Source organism: Centroberyx gerrardi, chromosome 4, assembly GCF_048128805.1.
Source record: "Centroberyx gerrardi isolate f3 chromosome 4, fCenGer3.hap1.cur.20231027, whole genome shotgun sequence".
NCBI lineage: Eukaryota > Metazoa > Chordata > Actinopteri > Beryciformes > Berycidae > Centroberyx > Centroberyx gerrardi.
In genome coordinates, this window is record NC_136000.1 from 20996592 (window position 1) to 21015529 (window position 18938).

General features: G+C 44.7%; 1 protein-coding gene across 4 annotated transcripts in view; it reads left to right on the top strand.

The window, feature by feature from the left end:
• brsk2a (BR serine/threonine kinase 2a) overlaps nucleotides 1-18938 on the top strand; it is a 158702-nt gene that overhangs the window by 93607 nt on the left and 46157 nt on the right. For all 4 annotated transcript variants that reach the window (XM_078282897.1, XM_078282898.1, XM_078282896.1 and 1 more), the window contains exon 3: nucleotides 17398-17483. In XM_078282897.1, coding sequence (XP_078139023.1) covers nucleotides 17398-17483 — 86 coding nt within the window. The remainder of the gene's footprint in view (nucleotides 1-17397; nucleotides 17484-18938) is intronic.

Here is an 18938-nt window from a genome sequence, read left to right on the forward strand (position 1 = left end):
ATCACTGAGAATAAGGTATGCAATATCCACAGTCCTAAAAGGAATATATTTCTGCCATTGCTAGAAAAGATAAATTAATCATCTAGCCTGATTTGTCAAGTTTCCAAATGAGCACAACTTTTAAAATGCAGCAGGTTAACTGCCTGAAGCTGACGCTAGGAGTTGGACAAAGAGTGAGTAGTGATGGAGTCTCCCCAAAAGAGTAAACTCTTTGACACATTAAATCTGGAAAGTCTGGGCTGACTGCCAGTTAGAGATTCAGAGAATCAAAATGCACACTGTTTGACGGGATTCTTAAATTTCACTGCAAATCCAAGGCTGATCTTGCAAAAATGTTTGGATCTGGATGATTTATATCACAATAACAAGCCAAGCTCTGTCTCTGAAACATCCATTTTACATCCTTTTCAAATGTTGAGTCAAGGATTCGGCTGTTTGAATCTCACGCCAGGAGTCGGAGCTATACTTGACTCAAGAAATCCCAGGGTAAAACAACAATAAACCTGCCTCCTATAACTATAATTACCCTCACTTCCAACCGTTTCAAAATCTTCTGGGGGAAGCACTCCTATTTATAATTTCTCCAGTTACCCACACAGCCTCTTTTTAGTTCCAGGACACAATCGGGGAAAAAATGCTTTTTTTATTACGTCCCAGTGCTCCTAGCGGGTTGCCTTATTTAGTGCCCGCTCACAATTGGCGTGCTTCTGGAGACGTGGCTGTTATTGGCCCTCGTGTTGATGGAGAAGTTGTGGAGAAAGAGAAGAGAGCAGGAAGATAGAGCACGGGCAAAGGCTATTGTCTTTCACAGGACACACACAGAGGGAAGAGCCTACTGTAATTGTTTGCTTATGAGCTGGGAAGTGGGGAGCGTGTGGGTTTGCTCACAATACAGGTTATCTGCAAATGGAAATTCCCTCCGTTTGGCATCACTTCTGTGGCAGCGTTATTAGACACTAGACGAGAGCTCGGATATTGCTGTTTGATAAACAGTTGGTATTTATCAGCTTCTTGCTGTGTCAGTTTCTCTGTAACTCTTTTTCTGTCACTGCTGTCTCGCTACCGAATTCTTGCTCGCTCTCCCTTATTTGGCTCAACAACCAGTCCAATATTTTCATGAGAGAGAGAGAGGCCGTTTCTATTGCCTCTGCGCTGACAGTAGTATTAGCAGTTGCAGCAGCAGCAGTAGTAGCTGGGACCGTTGTAATATGTGACAGCAGAGAGGCAGGTAGCAGGGTAATGTCCCAACCCAGGTGTTTCACATCCCGCTGTCCTGCAGAGGAGAATTATAGTAACAGATGCCGAACACTGACAGGTTTCCGACAGGACCGAGGGTTTTGCTGAAGCTGCAGTTCAGACCTAATTACTGGACTTGGCCAGTGTCACTCTTCTCTCAAGTCCGGGTCCCTGGTGTGTGTGTGTGTGTGTGTGTGTGTGTGGGTGAGGGCGCATGTGTGTGTATTCACGTTTGTGCCAGCAGGGTTCGAATTACGGGGGAGCCAGGGAAAGCTAAGCTCCCTTGAAAGAGACCCGAGTTCCCCTGACAGCAATAGAATGTTTCATTTGGGACGGCCCCTGAAAATTATAATCAATCACCATATTTCAAATGTAATTTGTACGCAGTGATTAATATTGCAACAAGATAAAATAAATCCGTCTAACTTCAAAGGGAATGCAGCGCTCCACTCTCTCTTCCAAGAAAGTGAATCAGTCGCGGTTTCGGTTTTGGATCAGATGTGCCAGTCTGATGTGTGTGTGTTCATCTGCGCCTACCTGCCTCTGCGTGGCGGCACACTTTGTGTTTAGCAATGTTTATTATGACTCCAGTTGACTGTCAGACTTCAGTTTATTACTGAAGCAATGGCATGAGTGAGTGTGTGTGTGCTTGTGTGCATTTGTGTCTACCATTCCCATGTTGTAGAGGTGATATTCAGTATGTATCCTAATGTTTAGAGCATTGATGTAGACATGCAGAACTGTGTGTGTGTGTGTGTGTGTGTGTGTACAGTATGTGTACTGATGCATTCATCGACCATGTGTTATCACTGTAGCTTATTTGTGAACGACACCTCCTCCCTTTTTAGAGACCCTCCCGAAAGCCAAATCATAATTCAAACCCTGTGTGCCAATGTACTTGTATTATTTATGCGTGTGTGCATGTACGTGTATGCATATCTGTACCTTGTGCACCTACATTCCATGCATTTGCACCCATATAAAGCATCCTAAGTGTGGAGATGCATGTTCACAAGACCCCAGTATAGCCCACTGTAAGTGAGGTCACTGTTAAAGTTCCCTGGAGCTGCTGTTAGGAACGGCCAAACCAACATGTGCCGAGACACATAAGACACAACACTGCTGTCACACCACAGACTACAAAGCCTTCATCCAAGACTGAGGTTCCTACTGTAGGTGGACAGCTGTTTTCTCTCTCAAATCCAACAGCCACTTTCCCATATTCCCATTGTCTTGCGCTCCATAGTCTATCTGTCTCTTCTCCGGCCGGCCTCTGAGGCTGTCAGACTGTCACAGTGATCGGGCCGCACTGTACTGCGAGGCTCACACTGTGAAATGTCACCTTTTAATATGCTAATGTCTCGGGTCCCTACGGTGCCATTAGGGGAGAATCTGACTCTCCTGGACAGGTGTGTGTGACACCGTTGACGACACGCACACACAAGAGTTCATAAGAATGTGCTTACGCGTATCCACGTAGACACACACACGTGCACACACACATTCACGTGCGCGCGCGCAAACACATTCTCCGTGACACACTTCATCCCTCCATGCCTGTCCTTCCCGTGACTGGCCTTGGGAGTCAGGGGTGTGTGGAGATGAGGAGAGGGGTGGAATTAATTGTCCCAGGATATCTTGAGGAGAGGTCTTTCCTCCACCCGCTGCATGTTGAACTTTATATAACTAATGTCGAACTCTTAAGCCCGCAGCCCCACAGGCGATGACGGTACGGAGTGGGAAGACATTGAATTGTCTTGGATAATGAATTTGTCCAAGAACTTTGTGTCAGTTTGTAACCAGTGAATGGAAAGGATGATGATGATTTATTTATTGTTTTTTCACTTTTAACCAGAGGGCTTAACAATGGAGTTATTTGAATAGTGGTAACAGTCTCTGTCTGTGGGAAGAGGCTGTCTGTCACGTTTCAAATGATGAGAGAGAAAGAGACAGAGAGAGAATGTACAGTATGTGCTCATATGACAGTATGTCAGCAGACATACTGGCACTGAGGCCAAGCAGAACAGAGTGTAAAATGCAGAGATCCGATACAAAGTGAAGCCCAGAACAGACACGGTGTGTGTGTGTGTGTGTGTGTGTGTGTCTCCAGGGAGTAGTTAACATTTCTGAAACTCAGCCAGCTCTCTCTCTCCTCTCTCCTCTCTGCCATGTCTTTGGGCCGCAGGGCCATGGGGTTGAGACAGGGAGGAAGAGAGAGAGAGAGAGAGAGAGAGAGAGAGAGCAAGGCAGGAGAGAGAGATGAGGGACATGCACTGAGAAACCCTGCTGAGAAGAGATAACACAGACGCTTTAGTAGGTACACCACGTCTCAACTCACATTTCCTGTCAGTGTGTGTGAGTGTGAGCGTTCTTTCTTCCTCACTGGCGATATCCCTGTTATAAATAAGATCGCAGAGAACTCTGAATTGATCAAAAACGTTGAATGTGATGATTGTGATATTAAATAACGGTGTGATTCTTCACTGATTCCTGAAGGAAAACTTTCTTTTCACTTGCCCACTCTAGAGGGAGGTCAGAGGTCAGGCTCAGCCCCTGGAGCTGGTAGGGATTCATTGTCTTGCTCAAGGACACTTAAGCTGGGTGGATGCTTGCCAACACAGTGTCTTGAACCTGGGTCCTTGAAATGGTAATGATGATATCGAAGGATATTACATTTTCTGATATCTAACTTAATGTTAAAAGGCAATTCTGGCCATGGTGAATGTTAAACACATTTTCCAGAGTGCCCTCTCTCCCTTGTGTTTTTTTTTTTTTTTTGTGGTAACCTGCTAGAGGGATTTTGTGGATGGCCTACATTTTCTACTTGTAGCAAATAAGAAACAAGCTTTTTATTATCAACGGATCGGAATGATTTGTGAGTCTAAAGAATAAATAAAGACTCAAAGAATAAACATTTCACACTCAGCACCATATTCTAATCCATTACTGACAGGATTGAAATCATGGTGAGAGTTTTAGGTGAAATTGTCCGAGCAAGTCACCTTAGCATTTGGAGAGAGATTTTTGTGATGGCTCTTGATACAGCTGTGCCGCTACAGTGTTTTGCCTACTTCCTTGTTCCAATGTTTACATTTTCACCGGTTAGATGTCATAGACATTCCTGCTCTTACCCCGTTTGTCGAATTAAGAGAGACGCAAATGGCGTTGAGAGCTAATGGAAGTTAGTCGCATGATAACTGTTTCTCTGGTAATTGCATGTAAAAATCTACAGGAATTTTTGGAAGGGAGAGAGAGCATGCTGGAAAATGGACTAGAATTATCCTTTAAATATGATAACAAGTGCACTAGTACTTTAAAAGTACGTGGGTGGACAGCTGGGTCGGGGTTATGTGTGATTGGAGTGAGTGAAACTATGTCGACTTTAAAAACTCCACCTGTTAATACCAAAGTACTGTGGTAGCACAGTGTCGTAACTGTGAGAATCGCTGAGCAAAATATTTAATTCATGCGTGACTTACCCGCTATAGTTAGAAAATTACTGAGCTTCTTCCTGATATGAAGGTGTACTGCACACATACTGGCTCATGACTGTGTGACTGCCTGGTGTATGAGCGCACACTGCTCTTTAGGGCTCTGCACAGCCTAAAGAGTGCACACTGTAATTCTCCTGTGCATTGCAAAAAGCATTACGCATGAACCAACCAAGGAACACACAGAGCCTGGCTCTTATTGAGGTGCTCCTCCCAAGCACCTAATAGTGACGATTACGTTGATGATGATGACAGTGATGATGATGACGGGGAGGAGAAAAGGGACATTGAGTAGAATCTTGCCACTGCAGTCTACTATGGTCTGACAGGCTTTGCCTGCGAGCAGAGGATTCGCTGTACCATATTTCATACTATATTACCTACCATTATGCTGAGTGGAGCAACTTCTCTAATCCGCAGTTTAGTCTCGGGGTGAGTTAAATTGTTGCTAGCCGTTAGCGCTAACAACTAGCTGAGGGAGCAGGGTATCTTTAGCATGCAGCAGTTTGTAGTTGCTGCTGATGCCTGCTCTGTTTCTCCCTCTGAGCCAGTGAGCTGGTGGCGGCTGCTGCTGCTGCTGGGATAAGGACAACTAATTAGCCAGAGTGGCTCTCTCTCCTCCTGAAGCAGCACAACTTCAAAGTCACTCTACTGTCCCCTGGCCCAGAGAGAGAAAGGAAGAGAGAGAGGAGCGATGGAGCGCGGGATGAAGGGAGATAGAGGGTAGGGGGGGAAAAGATAGAAAATTAGAAAGGTTGGGGAACATGAAATTGGAACAGTTTGGACGGATGCGTCGTGCCGTAGATATCACTGCACAGCTGCGGCGGTGTTTGATGGGTTGAGTTTTATAGCAGCGAGGGTTTCTGTGGTTTGGAGAAGATTTGCTGAGTCTGTCACTGATGTCAGTCATAACATTTCAAACAAGAAGTGTGTGTGTAAGAGAGACAGACAGAGAGAGAGAGAGAGAGGGAGAGAGAGAATGGGAGTTTGGAGATGGAGGAGTCTGCAGAACCTGAAATAATTGCCCCCTGAAGCAAATAATTGAAGAGAGAGCTGAGGACGGTGCATGTGAGAGCTGAGAACGAGGCACGGCCACAGCCAAGGTAGCTCAGCTGCATCACCTCAGATGGCACTGAATTAAAGGCGATCAATACTATTTGAATTTGTGATATCTTATACACAGATATATGAAAAGAGGGTTTTGCCTATGCTGAGGTGATGTGTGATTCGTCTGTATCTGTGCAAAATAATCTGTGTCTGCGTCTGCATCCGTGTCAATATAAGAAACACGAGAGAAAGTTGTAGTCAGGGAGACGGCTCGACATTATGGCGTTCATGTTCCAGATGCACAGATTCTGAAATAACAGCAGAGCATTAGAGAGACAGAGAAAAGCGACAGATAAAGGTTGAATACAGAGACCGACAGAGATTGCGGTGGGCGGGTGGGAGCAGAATGCCATGGCCTCAGATGAATCACACAGGGTCTAATCTTGTTATCCCGACACCTCAGTGACAGCACTGTACCATTCTTCCTCCGCCATCTCCACTCTCTCCTCCAAATGATTATAGATTGGCCATTCTCTCCTGTCTCTGTTGTGCCGCGAGTGGGTTGGATATAGAAATGCCCCCAACCCGCACACCGCCTCTTTAACTTTATACAGTGTGTGTTTGTATGTCGGTGTGTATTTGTGCGTGAGTGTGTGTGTGTGTGTGCGTGCACATGTCTGTGCCACAGTGTAAACGGCAGACACCCTGTAGAATAAATGGGTTTCATATGTTGTTCCCCTGTGCGTTGATCCATCAGCTTTGTATGGTGTTGAGCCAGAAGGCAAGGCTTAGCACACAGTTTGATCTTAACAGGCCGGCTGCACAGAGAGACTGTAGAATTACCTACTCTGCTTCTCTGCTGTTTGTCTGCTGCTTCTTTCACTCATTTCCGCCTCTCTAGCTATGTTTCCACCCAAGTGTCGGGCGAATTTCAACTCTTGAAATGTTGAACAAAAAATAGAGAATAAGGTGAGTTGAAGAAAATATAGCCTAGACTTTCTGAATGTAGAATATAGCTATGTTAGGAACCACATCCATGAGAAAAAGAAGGTGATTATTTAGTCGTCAAATGCCTTTCTATTGCTATGTATCACATACCTTCTTCAAAAAGCATTTCCTGCCTCAAGCGAGCGTGAAACCTTCATTGCGATATTGAAAATCAATTGAAAAGTCCTCACTCCCTCTTTTCCCATCGTCTCATCCTTTATCCCTCTGTCGCTCACTCTTGCATTCTGTAAAACCTTAATAATAATTCTGTGCATTATACTGGGTCTGTAAGGCTTCACATAGCCTTTTGTCTGTTATCAATCAATATGGAGGTCGGTCACCATTCCACATCCTAATTTGGTTTCCAATCACCACTCCCGAATCAATGCATATCCAGTTTTTCGCTCGGTCTTCATTGAGTGTCGATGAGGCTCTGTTGAAGGGGAAATGGGGAATAGATTTTAGCTACAGGGTACAAGATGTTTGGGGATTGTGAAGAAATGTCAGCTTTAGCCACACTTGTGACCCATTGGGCTTCATGCTAAATACCACTGACTGAGCACACCCAGCTTTGCCTCTTACACAATTCTGACTGGTAGTTTTGGGATCTAACGCTTCCTAGACAGACATGCAAAACTGTTACTGAAAGTATAGATTTCTGCTTGCTGTGGTGACAAAGCTCATCAAACACACAGACAGTGCCGTTTGACTGATTTTACCTCTCATATGTCTGCTTATCGAGATAAAACAGAGAAATAATGAAACGGAGGAAACAGAATACAAGATGTAGAGGGATCCCCCATTGAGCTCGACAGGAGACAGACAGACGTCTAAAGCGATGGCATTTGTTTCTCCTCTTCAAAGGCAACAGCCGCTGTGTTCTCAGACAGATGAGAAAGCCTTGTTTGGTTTTTATTTGTTGTTGCTTTGGTGTTGTTTTTGGTTTGTTGCTTTTTCCTTTGTGAGCGGAGGGCACATTTTATCCAATTCTTCTTCTGCCTTTAAGTGGAGCGATGCTTCACGGGGAGATCAGCAAACTTCCCCTTCAAAGTTTTGTTTTCTTTTTATGTCTGCTTATTTGTTTGTTTTGCACTGGGATTCCTTACCTCCTGATATTACCTGTGGACCCACTGAAGTTTATTTTGTGTGCGTTTGTGCTCAGCCAGCGCTGGCTTTGTGAGTATTGTAATCATCTTTTTTCCTTCCCATTTGAGTAGAGTAGGGACCGATAATTGGGTTGGTACATCACGTTCCCTCATGTGGAAAAATTTCCACTGTCCAACCTCTTTTTTTTTACTTCCAAGTCTATCTCCGCCGTCTGTCTTTTTATATTGTGCTGCTCCCATTCACAGACACAAAATTCCATTGTCCTGCATCTCACCATGTTGCCTCTTTCCCAGCAGCCCCTCACTTGAGTGCTTGTACTGCGCTGCATCTTAATCAGAGATATGCACCTGCGCCGCTTTGCCATTCTCTTTCATTAGACCCTGATAAAAGTACAAATACAGACAAAGTAGCACAGGAAAAAAATGTAATTTGGTTGGGACAGTTGGAAATGCACGGGAAGTGTATGAGTGATGTACAAGAGTGAGGAAAGTAGTTGTTATAAAACACAGTAAAGATTTGTGTGTGTGTTATGTTATGTTATTATATGTGACAGTGTGACAGAGCTTTGCTATATAGTAGCTTGACAATGACGTGTGTCACAGTTTGACTGTATGCATGACTGTTGTCTGACTCATAGTGACGGCGCTGCTGTGTATATGATATGTACATATACCATGCCATCATGGGAGCTGCCTGTGTGTGTGTGTGTGTGTGTGTGTGTGTGCGCGTGTGTGTGTGTGTGTGTGTGTGCGTGCATGTCACAAACCATCATATATATGTACCATAAGTGATACTGCTTTGAGTGACAGCTCCTGACCATTGCCTAGTGACTCAGAGTCAACAAAGACACACACAGACAAGTTCTCCATAAGGTTCTGTTTGTCATCTTGCTGGAGGACATGGTCTGATCGCCTCACATCAGGCAGACAGGCTTGTGGGGTAAATCACTGTTTGTGGACATTCAGGCCACAAAGAGCATTGACAGCAGCACACAGACTGTGTACACATGCCAGCTTGTACTCAGCCCCAAATTGAATAAGGCTTTTAATGCTTATGAGCCAGATACACCCTGAAAATGAAACAATTACAAGCCATTCATTAACCGCATGCATTGAGTGCTGCACACACATTTCATGCGCTGCCAGCATCCGGCACCCATGCTGGCCACACAGGGTCCTGGCAGAAGATTTGGGCTGTGTAAAATGCGACTCCTCACATTTACCTGACAATACAGTGCTTGTAATGTGGGGGAGTAAATTAACACATGTGGTAGCGAGATAATAGATGCTATGAGCTTTCCGCCATGCAGCTGGCTTTGTAATAAAAAGCTGAATGTCACAGTCATAAGTTGTTTCATATTGAGAAGATGTAAAAGCATTGAAAATAGGATAATAGTAGCAGTATTAATGATGTGGTGGTGTTGATACTATTACTATTATACTATTACCACTGCTGTTACTACTACTAATACTAATACTAATAATCTGACTGATACAAAGACAGATTCAACATCTTTCATTATCTGCTGATTATGCTATTAACTCTGCTACTTGCTTCCACAAAGCTTGAACAGGATATGCATACATTTATTTGTGAATCGGGCATAAATTTACTGCTTTTAGCTGTTGTAAATAAACAGGGCATTTGGCTCTGACTTGGCAGTGTTAGTGTATTTGGGACAGATCCTTATGTAAATTTGGGCTTTGTACGGTCGAACATGGCGAACATGTACAGCAAGACACTTTTAACTTCATCAATTCCTTCATCTTAGGTCCCTGTGGGGATTGAGAGTGTGTGCTAATGACTCTGCTGTGCTTGCACACACAAGAGCGCGGCCAAACACACGCACACACACACACAGACACACACACACATGCCCACAAGCACACACATATACACGCATGCACTCAATGGGTGTTTTTGCACATATAGCTTGCCATGCATAGGTTTAGATTTGTATAGATTGCAGCATCAGAGCACAGTTTGCCTTTTATGTGTCAAAGACTTGCTCTCAGTGTAAGACCTAATTAACAAGTACGGAAACAAAAGCATGAAGCTGAATAAGTAAAACTCCCTAATGACATGATTAGGGCAATTCTGAACTTATTTAGTGAGTTTTATTACTAGCTGAGCTAATTTGAGTTGTTTCAGTTGACCAGTCTTCCCTACCGACCTGGTGTCTGTCCGGCATCGACTCCCTTGCCCGACTAACTATTGATCAGGCTCATGTGTCAATGAATAGGCCATGTATTCATGTATGGAGATGATTAGTGAGGCAGGTGAATCACTGTCACCTCATCACCGCTGTCTGCATGAATTACTGCACTAATTACCAAATGCATTACTGGTTTACTCATTCACTGCTCACTTTCTTTCTTTTCATTCATTTACATCACTTTACATTTGCCCACACAAGCACATGGGTGCTGTAGTTTACTTATTTAGAGTTGCATTTTACAGTTTTCTTAATATCAAATCTTCACGCAGAACTTTGACTGTATTTTGTGTTGACATTACATGACAAAATCACATCAGTGTTCCCCCTAAATGAACGCTTTTCAAACTTTTACACACACCACATTTTCATAATTCTGTTATTATTCTATGCTGTAATACAGTAATATTGTTTACTCTGATCTTACACTGATACTCAACTAGACTACAATGTTTAATCAGCCAACCTTACATTAAAGGGATTTGTGCAATATAAGGGAGCAGATGGCATTTAATAGCATTTCTCCAGAATACTTAGAGGACCCATTTTTATCTTCCCGTGCCGCACGTTTGGAACAATTCCCTCTACCTCACATGCAAATATAGGCTACCTTAAGTTATTAGATTCACATTCTTATAACTAATATAGATGACCTTCAGATCTAATGATTACATCCTGTTCCACACTCCACAGTCTATGAAAACCAATTCATTAATCCACATTTCCCATCTCCCTACAATCCAAGGTCACCTTACCACTCCTCTCCTATGAATTATCCCTTGCTCTGAGGGAGTGACTGACTGAATGGACGAATCGACAAAAAGACACTTCAGACGGCACCACAAAAACATGGCTGCCAAAGGGATCGACTGCCTGGCCGTCACTGATAAATCACTCACCCAGTAGATGGCTTGTGCACAAACACATGCATGCCCATGCACAGAAACACACACACACACAGACAAGCACACTTCTTACCCTCTCCCCAGCCCCACCTATCAGCCCATGTAGAGGGTTCATAAGGGGTTCATGATTGTGCCCTTTGACCTCAGGGTGTGGAAGACCTCCGCCATTAGACTCTATTACGACCAAGGTCATCCAGGGACACGTCTGTTACTGTGAAATGATGTGGCCTGCCACTGGTCTAAGTGACAGGCTGATGGATCTGTCAGCAGCCAGGCACACATCACACACATGATTAGAGAGATAGAATGAGAGTAGGACAGAATAAATGAGGGGTAGGGGACAAGGAGGAAGAGGAGGAGGGTCAGAATTGGCCTTGGGAGGGAGGGGTAATGAGAGCTTGGAAAGGGAGAGAGAGAGATAGAGGATGGGGACTAGCAAGCCAGCAGAGACTATGTTGTCCAGATCGATTTACATGTCTCTGGCATTGATCAAGCTCCCCCGTGTAGGGAATTTACCTCCTCTTCACAGAGGATGACTGATACAGTGATTATCAGAAAACCCTGCTGCGCTGACTCTGTGTTTGTGCATGTGTGTGTGCCTGTGTGTGTGTATTTGTGAGGTCCACAGGGTGGAGGGAGGAGAGATAAACAGAGAGAGATGAAGGAGAGAGAGAGATTACTGTTTTTTCAGTCCAACAACTTTGACTGGAATGGAATCACACAAATATGATTTTATTTTGTATTCTATTTTGCTCTCAGTGGGACTAGCTCAATACTGAAAGATAATATATCTACCTAACGCGCACACACACACACACACACACACACACACACACACTTACACATACACAAACGCGCTATTGAAATATATTCCCTCACCAAATGCTGTTAAATCCACTGCCCAGAGCCTGTCTCCGTCAATTTCTAAACCAATTTTGGATAAGCAGCCTCTCTCAGGAACACATGTTAATATCGTCCGGCAGGTAGTGGCCATGCCCTGCACACTAAGTACAGGAGAGTGTATACACACACATACAAACCGGTACATGCTCGCCTCATTGTGACAGATGCCTTTCTAAGAATGTGTAACGAGCAGACAGCGTGTGTGTTTGCTTGTGTGTGCGCGTTTGTCCTTGAAACTGACGGGGACACACTCCTCTGTCCTCCCCCCCTGGTTAGGGAGACTGACTGACATACAATACCTAACCAGCATCTAACGCCTTAACTTTCGCATACATGTGCAAGCACGCACTGACACACACGCATACACACCAGCTTGGCTACCCTCGGCAGCTTGGCAGAATACACTGATTCCGTCCTACTGGCTCACTGACCGACATATGGATGGATGGAGGTGGCTCGTAGCTTGCCATGATCAGCGGTGTGTGTGTGTACAGTATGTGTGCATCACGAGCTCATGTGTCCACATGTCACAAGCACGCATGGCTGACGAGCTGACTGGTTTTGTCTCCGAGCCAGTGGCCACGCTGGGCTCTCCCCTCCCCTCTCTCCTCCCCTCTCCTCCTGCTCGCTGACAGTCTGAGCCAGTTCCTCTTCTCCTCCTGCCATTACTCCATCCATCCATCCATCCATCCATCCATCCGCACCTGACTCTACCTGCAACCAGGTTATTCTCTCTCCTATCCATTTATCCGCTGCATCTTTCTCTCCACAGTCCTAAATCCTTCATTCCTTGTTTGTCACATGCTTTGAGCTCATCGCCTCCTTCCCATACCTCTCCTTATTTCTCCACTTTCCATGTGCTGTTTGGTGCATGGTGCTGCTAAAAAGGTTATCCTTGCCGCGTGTTGTGTTAATTAGCAACAAAAGAGGCTGCAAGACTCAGGGGGGCAAGCTGGCACTGTAGTGTGCTCTCTCTCTCTCTCTCTCTCTCTCTCTCTCTCTCCTACATTGCTCTTTCACTCTTCTCCATTGCAGAGAATTACATTGCTTCTCCTTTATCCATTTCATGCTCACTCCTCCTCTCTTTCTCTATCTCTTTGTTTTTTTTTATCCATCCAGCAGCGCTTGCATGTACTCCAGCTACCATGTTAGCATAGCCACCCCCATTTTTATCTGACACACATGGCTGCCCTGTTGACTTTGATCCTCAGATCTCAGTATCAAGGGACCATTCACTTGCTCGCCTGGGGGAGGTGACAGAAATGTCTGTGTTTTCCTTCTGTGTGTATGAGCGTGAAAGAGAGAAGGGCGGGCGAAAGAGTGAGAGATGCAGTAAGTGGAAAGTGAGAGATGACAGAGCCTGTGATCCAATATTTTCCTCTCTGAGGTTTTGGGCTGGTTTCTCTGTTCTGTTGCTCTGTGACGTGTGTGACATGAATCTAATCTCTTTGCGTCTTTGTTGTTGCCTTGCTGTCTCTGATCCTCTGTCCTCCATCGCTGGGCTCTTAGCCACGGTGACACCATTGATAGAGCCAGTTGTTTTTTCGCTCGTCCATTCGGTCATCTAAATCCATTGCTGCAATGGTAATTTAAGAAATCAGTAGAAAGCTGGTTAAAATATGCTAAAATGGTGCCCATCCTCTGAGTTTGGAGTGACACATGTGAGTATCAGAGAACGCCATGCCAAATTTGTCCAGTTGGGCCCATGGCCATCCCACCACTCCCCAGCTGTCCTCCAGTCTTCCCAGTCCTCCTTGCCCAACTCCACCCAGCTCTCCCACATAGCCTACATGTTGTGTTGCGCTGCCCCATAATAACATACCATCTGCACCTGCAAATTACACCATAATTGAGAGTAATAAATTACATTAGATGTACTATCAAACACAACAACATCAGTATTAAATTCCGGGGTGAAGAAAATGGTTCTCCCGCTTTTAATTTGCAGGAACAGAAGGCAGTTCCTTGGGGCCCGGTAGCGTAAGATGTCATCTGCTGTTTTGCTTCAAGATTTGTTAACTAACAAACTATCATTCATAATTTACATGCTTATTATTTGAGTTAAAGAAGTTTCTTGTTTGAGATGCACAACATCCACCATCTTGGTTGTAGTTAACGCCTCCACAGGAACCACCGCCACACCATGTTTCCAGCCTATTGATCTATTTAGTGAGACAGGATATGACACTGATAGGAAACCCCGTTGGTCGAAGCGTTGCCAATCAGCCCCTCCGCTGCCAGGCTCCTGCTCTGACCTCTGCGGCTAATGACGACCACTCCACAACGATAACCACCGTAATCTACAAGACAAATTATCTCCCCGTCAAATAGCCAATTTGGATTAGTGTCAGTCTTGTGCTCTCGCTCGACCTCGGGTTTCTGATGAGGTGGTAGAAAGAGAAGGGCTTTTTTTTTTCCAGCCTACTCTCCCTCTTGTTTCTCTGGCTTGGTTATCGGGCAATCGAGCACACAGGCAATACACTGACCTGCCATAGCTGATCTCAAGAAACAAGAAAGGTGAAAGACATGAGGGAGAGAGAATGGTCTTTCCTACCTGATTACCCCTCTATGTCTTTCATTATTCACCTTGTCTCCATTCACTTTTTTGCTCTCCTGTTTCACACACTTTTACTTTCTCTTCCAGCAATCATGTGTAAACAGGAACTTGTGTGTGTACGTGTGTGTGTGTGTGTGTGTGTGTGTGTGTGTATGTCCGTGTGCATCTATCCACCCATCCATCCATCTGTGTGCTTGTGTGTGTGTGTGTCTCAGTGAAGGGTGTCCAAGCGGCTGCTAATAAAGACTTAATGAAGTGCCATGGAGATATGGAGATTGGAGAGAACTGTCCACACTCGCAGATGTGCAAGTTAATGAGATAGTGTGGAGCCACGTACAGGAGCCAGGCCAAGAGAGAGGCTGGCCACCTGGCATTTAGATGCTACCATGAAGTTATGATGGTGTTGAATGTGTGTGTGTGTGTGTGTGTGTGTATGTGTGTGTGTAAATGTAATAGGTGTGCTGTGTTCTACTTCTCTGTGCCATGCATGGGAATTAGCACTGTAGCCGATCCATGCCCTGACAGATGACCTAACTCTTTTTCCACATAGGAAGGAAGCAAAGTAGAGCGGTGCTTAGGTAGAGCAAACCAGAAAGCAGAATGCCGCTGAAGTTCAGCCTCATTAAAGTTGCATTTGTCTGAAATAATAGATGGACAGATAAACATATTGGATGAAATTGTGTGGTAGTGGCTAAAGAAAGTGAGAGAAAAACAGAAAGCAAGGAATGCTGCACAGGTTTACGTCAGTGTGTTAATCGTCAACTAATCTTGCAATAAGAGGGCAGTTGTACAGTTAAGTCTACACATTGAGCCTCATTTCTCTCATTTCAATTAACTAAAAGGAGGAGCTTAGAGGAAGCTTAGGAAGCCGGCTGCTGGCTCTGTAGCATTTAGACAGCTCATCTCTCCCTGTCCTGAGTCCTGGGTAGCATTAGTCTCTCTGCAGGGAGCCGTGCTGCCAGCTAGCTAGCTAGCCACCGTGGGCTCATTCTTAACAACACACCTCAGGCTCAGGTGAGAGAGTGGCACGGTGTAGCGCTGCTGATAGCGCTCATTAGTCTCCGGATTAGCCCCGATTAGCCTAGCCGTTATTCCCACTGATACTCCACGCTAATGCTAATTAGCATTACCACTTTACCCTTTTTAGACAAGCTGTGTGCCTAGCTTCATATTCTCCCATGACTTGATTCTTGGCTGTGGCTTCCACTCCAGTTGCACTGTAATGCACTGTTTCCTTCACCGGCTGAATGAGCTCAAATTCAACAGGTTTCTACCATACACCTTGCATCAACTGTAGCTCTACCAGACTCTCGATAAGGAGTGGAGATGGCAAGGCAATGGGGAAGGGCGGTAAATAATCATCAATCTTATGTCAAGAAGGAACATGAGCCATCTGGTAAAGATCACTAATAGAACCTGTTCTGAAATGAAAAACGACGTGCGACTATAATGAAGGAGGAGGCACCTGATTTTACGCCCAGTCGAGCAAACAATTTTGTGGGAGTCCGACAAAACCGCAGCGAGCTGGGAGCTCAGGAGTCTGACTTCACTCCACATGAATGTACATATAAAGCCAAGAGTGTGACACAAAAACAAAGTGAAGGCTGCGGCGCGGGGAAGTGACATAGTGAAATTGACAGGAGAGATGGGGCAGAAAAGCCTTTCACACGCTGTCCTTTCATCTTCCTCATCAGCTGTCAAAGCTAGAGACGGAAGACTGTAGGGGAGGAGAGGGACAACGAGGCCGGGGAATGTACGGAGACATGGGCTGGAGACATAAGAGGGGTCCGTTTGCCTTTGCCCTCCCTGTGATCCATGCAGTGGGTTCTGTCGCAGTGGGATCCTTGCTGATCGCCAGTGGCAGGTGCACACGCCGACTACGACCTCCGGAGATGCTGACACAAATCCAAACCGATCTGCGCGGTTTCAGTGAAAGCCAGCTCTCGCCGGTCTTCAAAAATACTGTACATGCCTTTCAGCGGCTCTGTAAGCAATAAAAGGAGCATAAGCACTAATATAGACTCTTGTCAGTGCTCTGTTTGTTCTGGACATGGTGTGTGTTGTGTGTGTGTGTGTGTACAGCCGCTGTCTCAGACTGACTGCAGGAAAAAAAGCCTGCTCAGAAGCCCGGGAGAAGCTGATGTACCTGAGTGGACATTTCGGCCCCTCTTCACCCACAGGCTGTACTCTTACTGGACAGAAATGTTAGGATGTGGGATGTTTGACTCTGACAGGGTGTTCTACTTTATGTTCCTTATCTAACCCAGCGGATTTCTGTTCAGCTCAAGCAAACCTCTGGATCATGAAATGTGACTACAAAGTATGCGGCGAGGCTTGTTTGGTGAGAGAGGACGCAACTGTTGTAAGATAAGACAAACACAACCTGTTTTTCTTCAGTTTTTACATAACCAATGTCGCGGCAAACCATATTTTCCGTCTGAGATAGCAGCCTTCTGGCCTGGATGCAATCCAGAGTGTGGTCAAAGCTTATCTCTGTCCCTTCTGCTGGTAGGAAATGCCAGTCAGCTGCTTTCATTGTGACACCTTGGTTTGCTTATCCTACTTTAGCCCTTCTGCTGTTTGTGTAAAGTGTTGCTGAAACATACAGATCGCTGCCTCTCAGCTTTTCTCTGCAGCAGTGACCTGCTCAGGTGACCTCAGGCTATAAGGTGTTATGAGTTTTGAACTCTATTGGTAAGACCTCATCATGGGCTAATCTGGGATCAGTGTTGGTGTAGGTTGCTCTCCCTGTCACATCTACCGTATGGAAGCAGTATCAAGTAAAGTGGCAGTTTATGGCTAAGAGGACAGATTAGGAGGATTGTAGCCATTGCTGCTACAATTGTAACTGTGTTTAAGTAACTCTCTCTCTCTCTCTCTCTCTCGTTCCTTCTCTCTTTCCCTTCCTCCCTATCTCCCTTTCTTTCCCTCTCTCCCTCTCTCATACAGGTGGAGCGAGAAATAGCTATTCTGAAGCTCATAGAACACCCGCATGTTTTAAAGCTACATGATGTCTACGAAAATAAGAAATACTTGTAAGTATCATTTTTAACTTATGTAGAATATACTACGTCATGATATGCAATTATTGATTTTATATAATTGTGACTGAAATCAATTGAATGTCATAATTTTATTGATGCAAACAGTAATGAGCTGCCATGTCCCATGATACATCACCACTCCCCGTTGTTCCAGCAAATTAAATTGATCCTACATGTATGAGTGTGCATGAAAGCTTTTGCGGCTCACAGATATCGATACCATCAAGTGTTCTTCTGGACAACGCAGCAGTCTTGAGAATCCCACAGATCAGGTTGGCGGCCCAAGGAGCAGTTTTGATTGGTGTGTTATGATCGGAGGGGAACACTGATAGCGTTGGAGGGGCGGATGCTACATTAGCATCGGCGTGAAGCATTTAATTTGGCTGCGCTCGCTAGAGGACTGCTAATAGGGGGAGGAAGCCTCCGTTATGTAAACACCACGACACGCTTATCAGAGGCAACACCACTGCATTAAGCGGCATTAGCTATGGAGAGTGGCAGCCGCATTAGTCTGCTGCTGCTGTAACACACACATAAACACACACACACACACACTTACACAGACACACACATAGATACATTAAGTAATTTTAGCTGTGCTGACTGACAGGCCTATCAGTCCTTTATAGTAGCCCTCTTGCTCTGCAGAGGACTGTTTGTCAACCAAATTCAATTAGTTCTCATCTTGAGCCTACAGGCCAAATGGGATTCGACATGCAATACTGTACATGTCATATTTTAAGATGATAGGAATAGCAGAATATTATGATTCATCCTGTAATTGGATTATCAAAATCGCATTTTGCGCCTATTGCTTTATCACTTTTGACAGTTGGTCACTAGTAGCATCACTGAGGACAAACTGCTGCATATTTGCGTCATCAGTGACTTCAGTGTATGGCACGCTTGATATGAATGATGTAATTCTGCACTTAATGTTGTTCAGATTCTAACTCAGACATCTTCACTCGAAAGTCAATAATGGATAGAAGCATAGCAGGGCTAGAGCCTGCAAGCCAAGAGCTTTAAGATTTATTACTCTAGATCCCATAAGCTGTATAAATTCTGTCTAAAACTGTATGTGTATGTGTGTGTGCACGCGCGTGCATGTGAGAGTGCATGTGTGTACTAGGACGTGGGGGAGAAATCAATGCAGTTTAATACATAGCCCAACAATATTTAATCGATTCATATTTCATTGCTACAAATGAATGAGCACATAATGATGTTAATATGAAATTATGTTTTTGAGAATTAAAAAATGGTCCCAGAATGTTTGAAAGTCAAAGAGAACAAGTACTCATGAGTACAATTGATTGTAACATTGTTGCTATAAATGATTTCATTTCAGATTTTTACTGCAACGTTGGAAGACTAACAGAATGATAAATTGCAATATATGCGAGACAAGTAATTTGCACACCTATACAAAATTCAAATAAACTC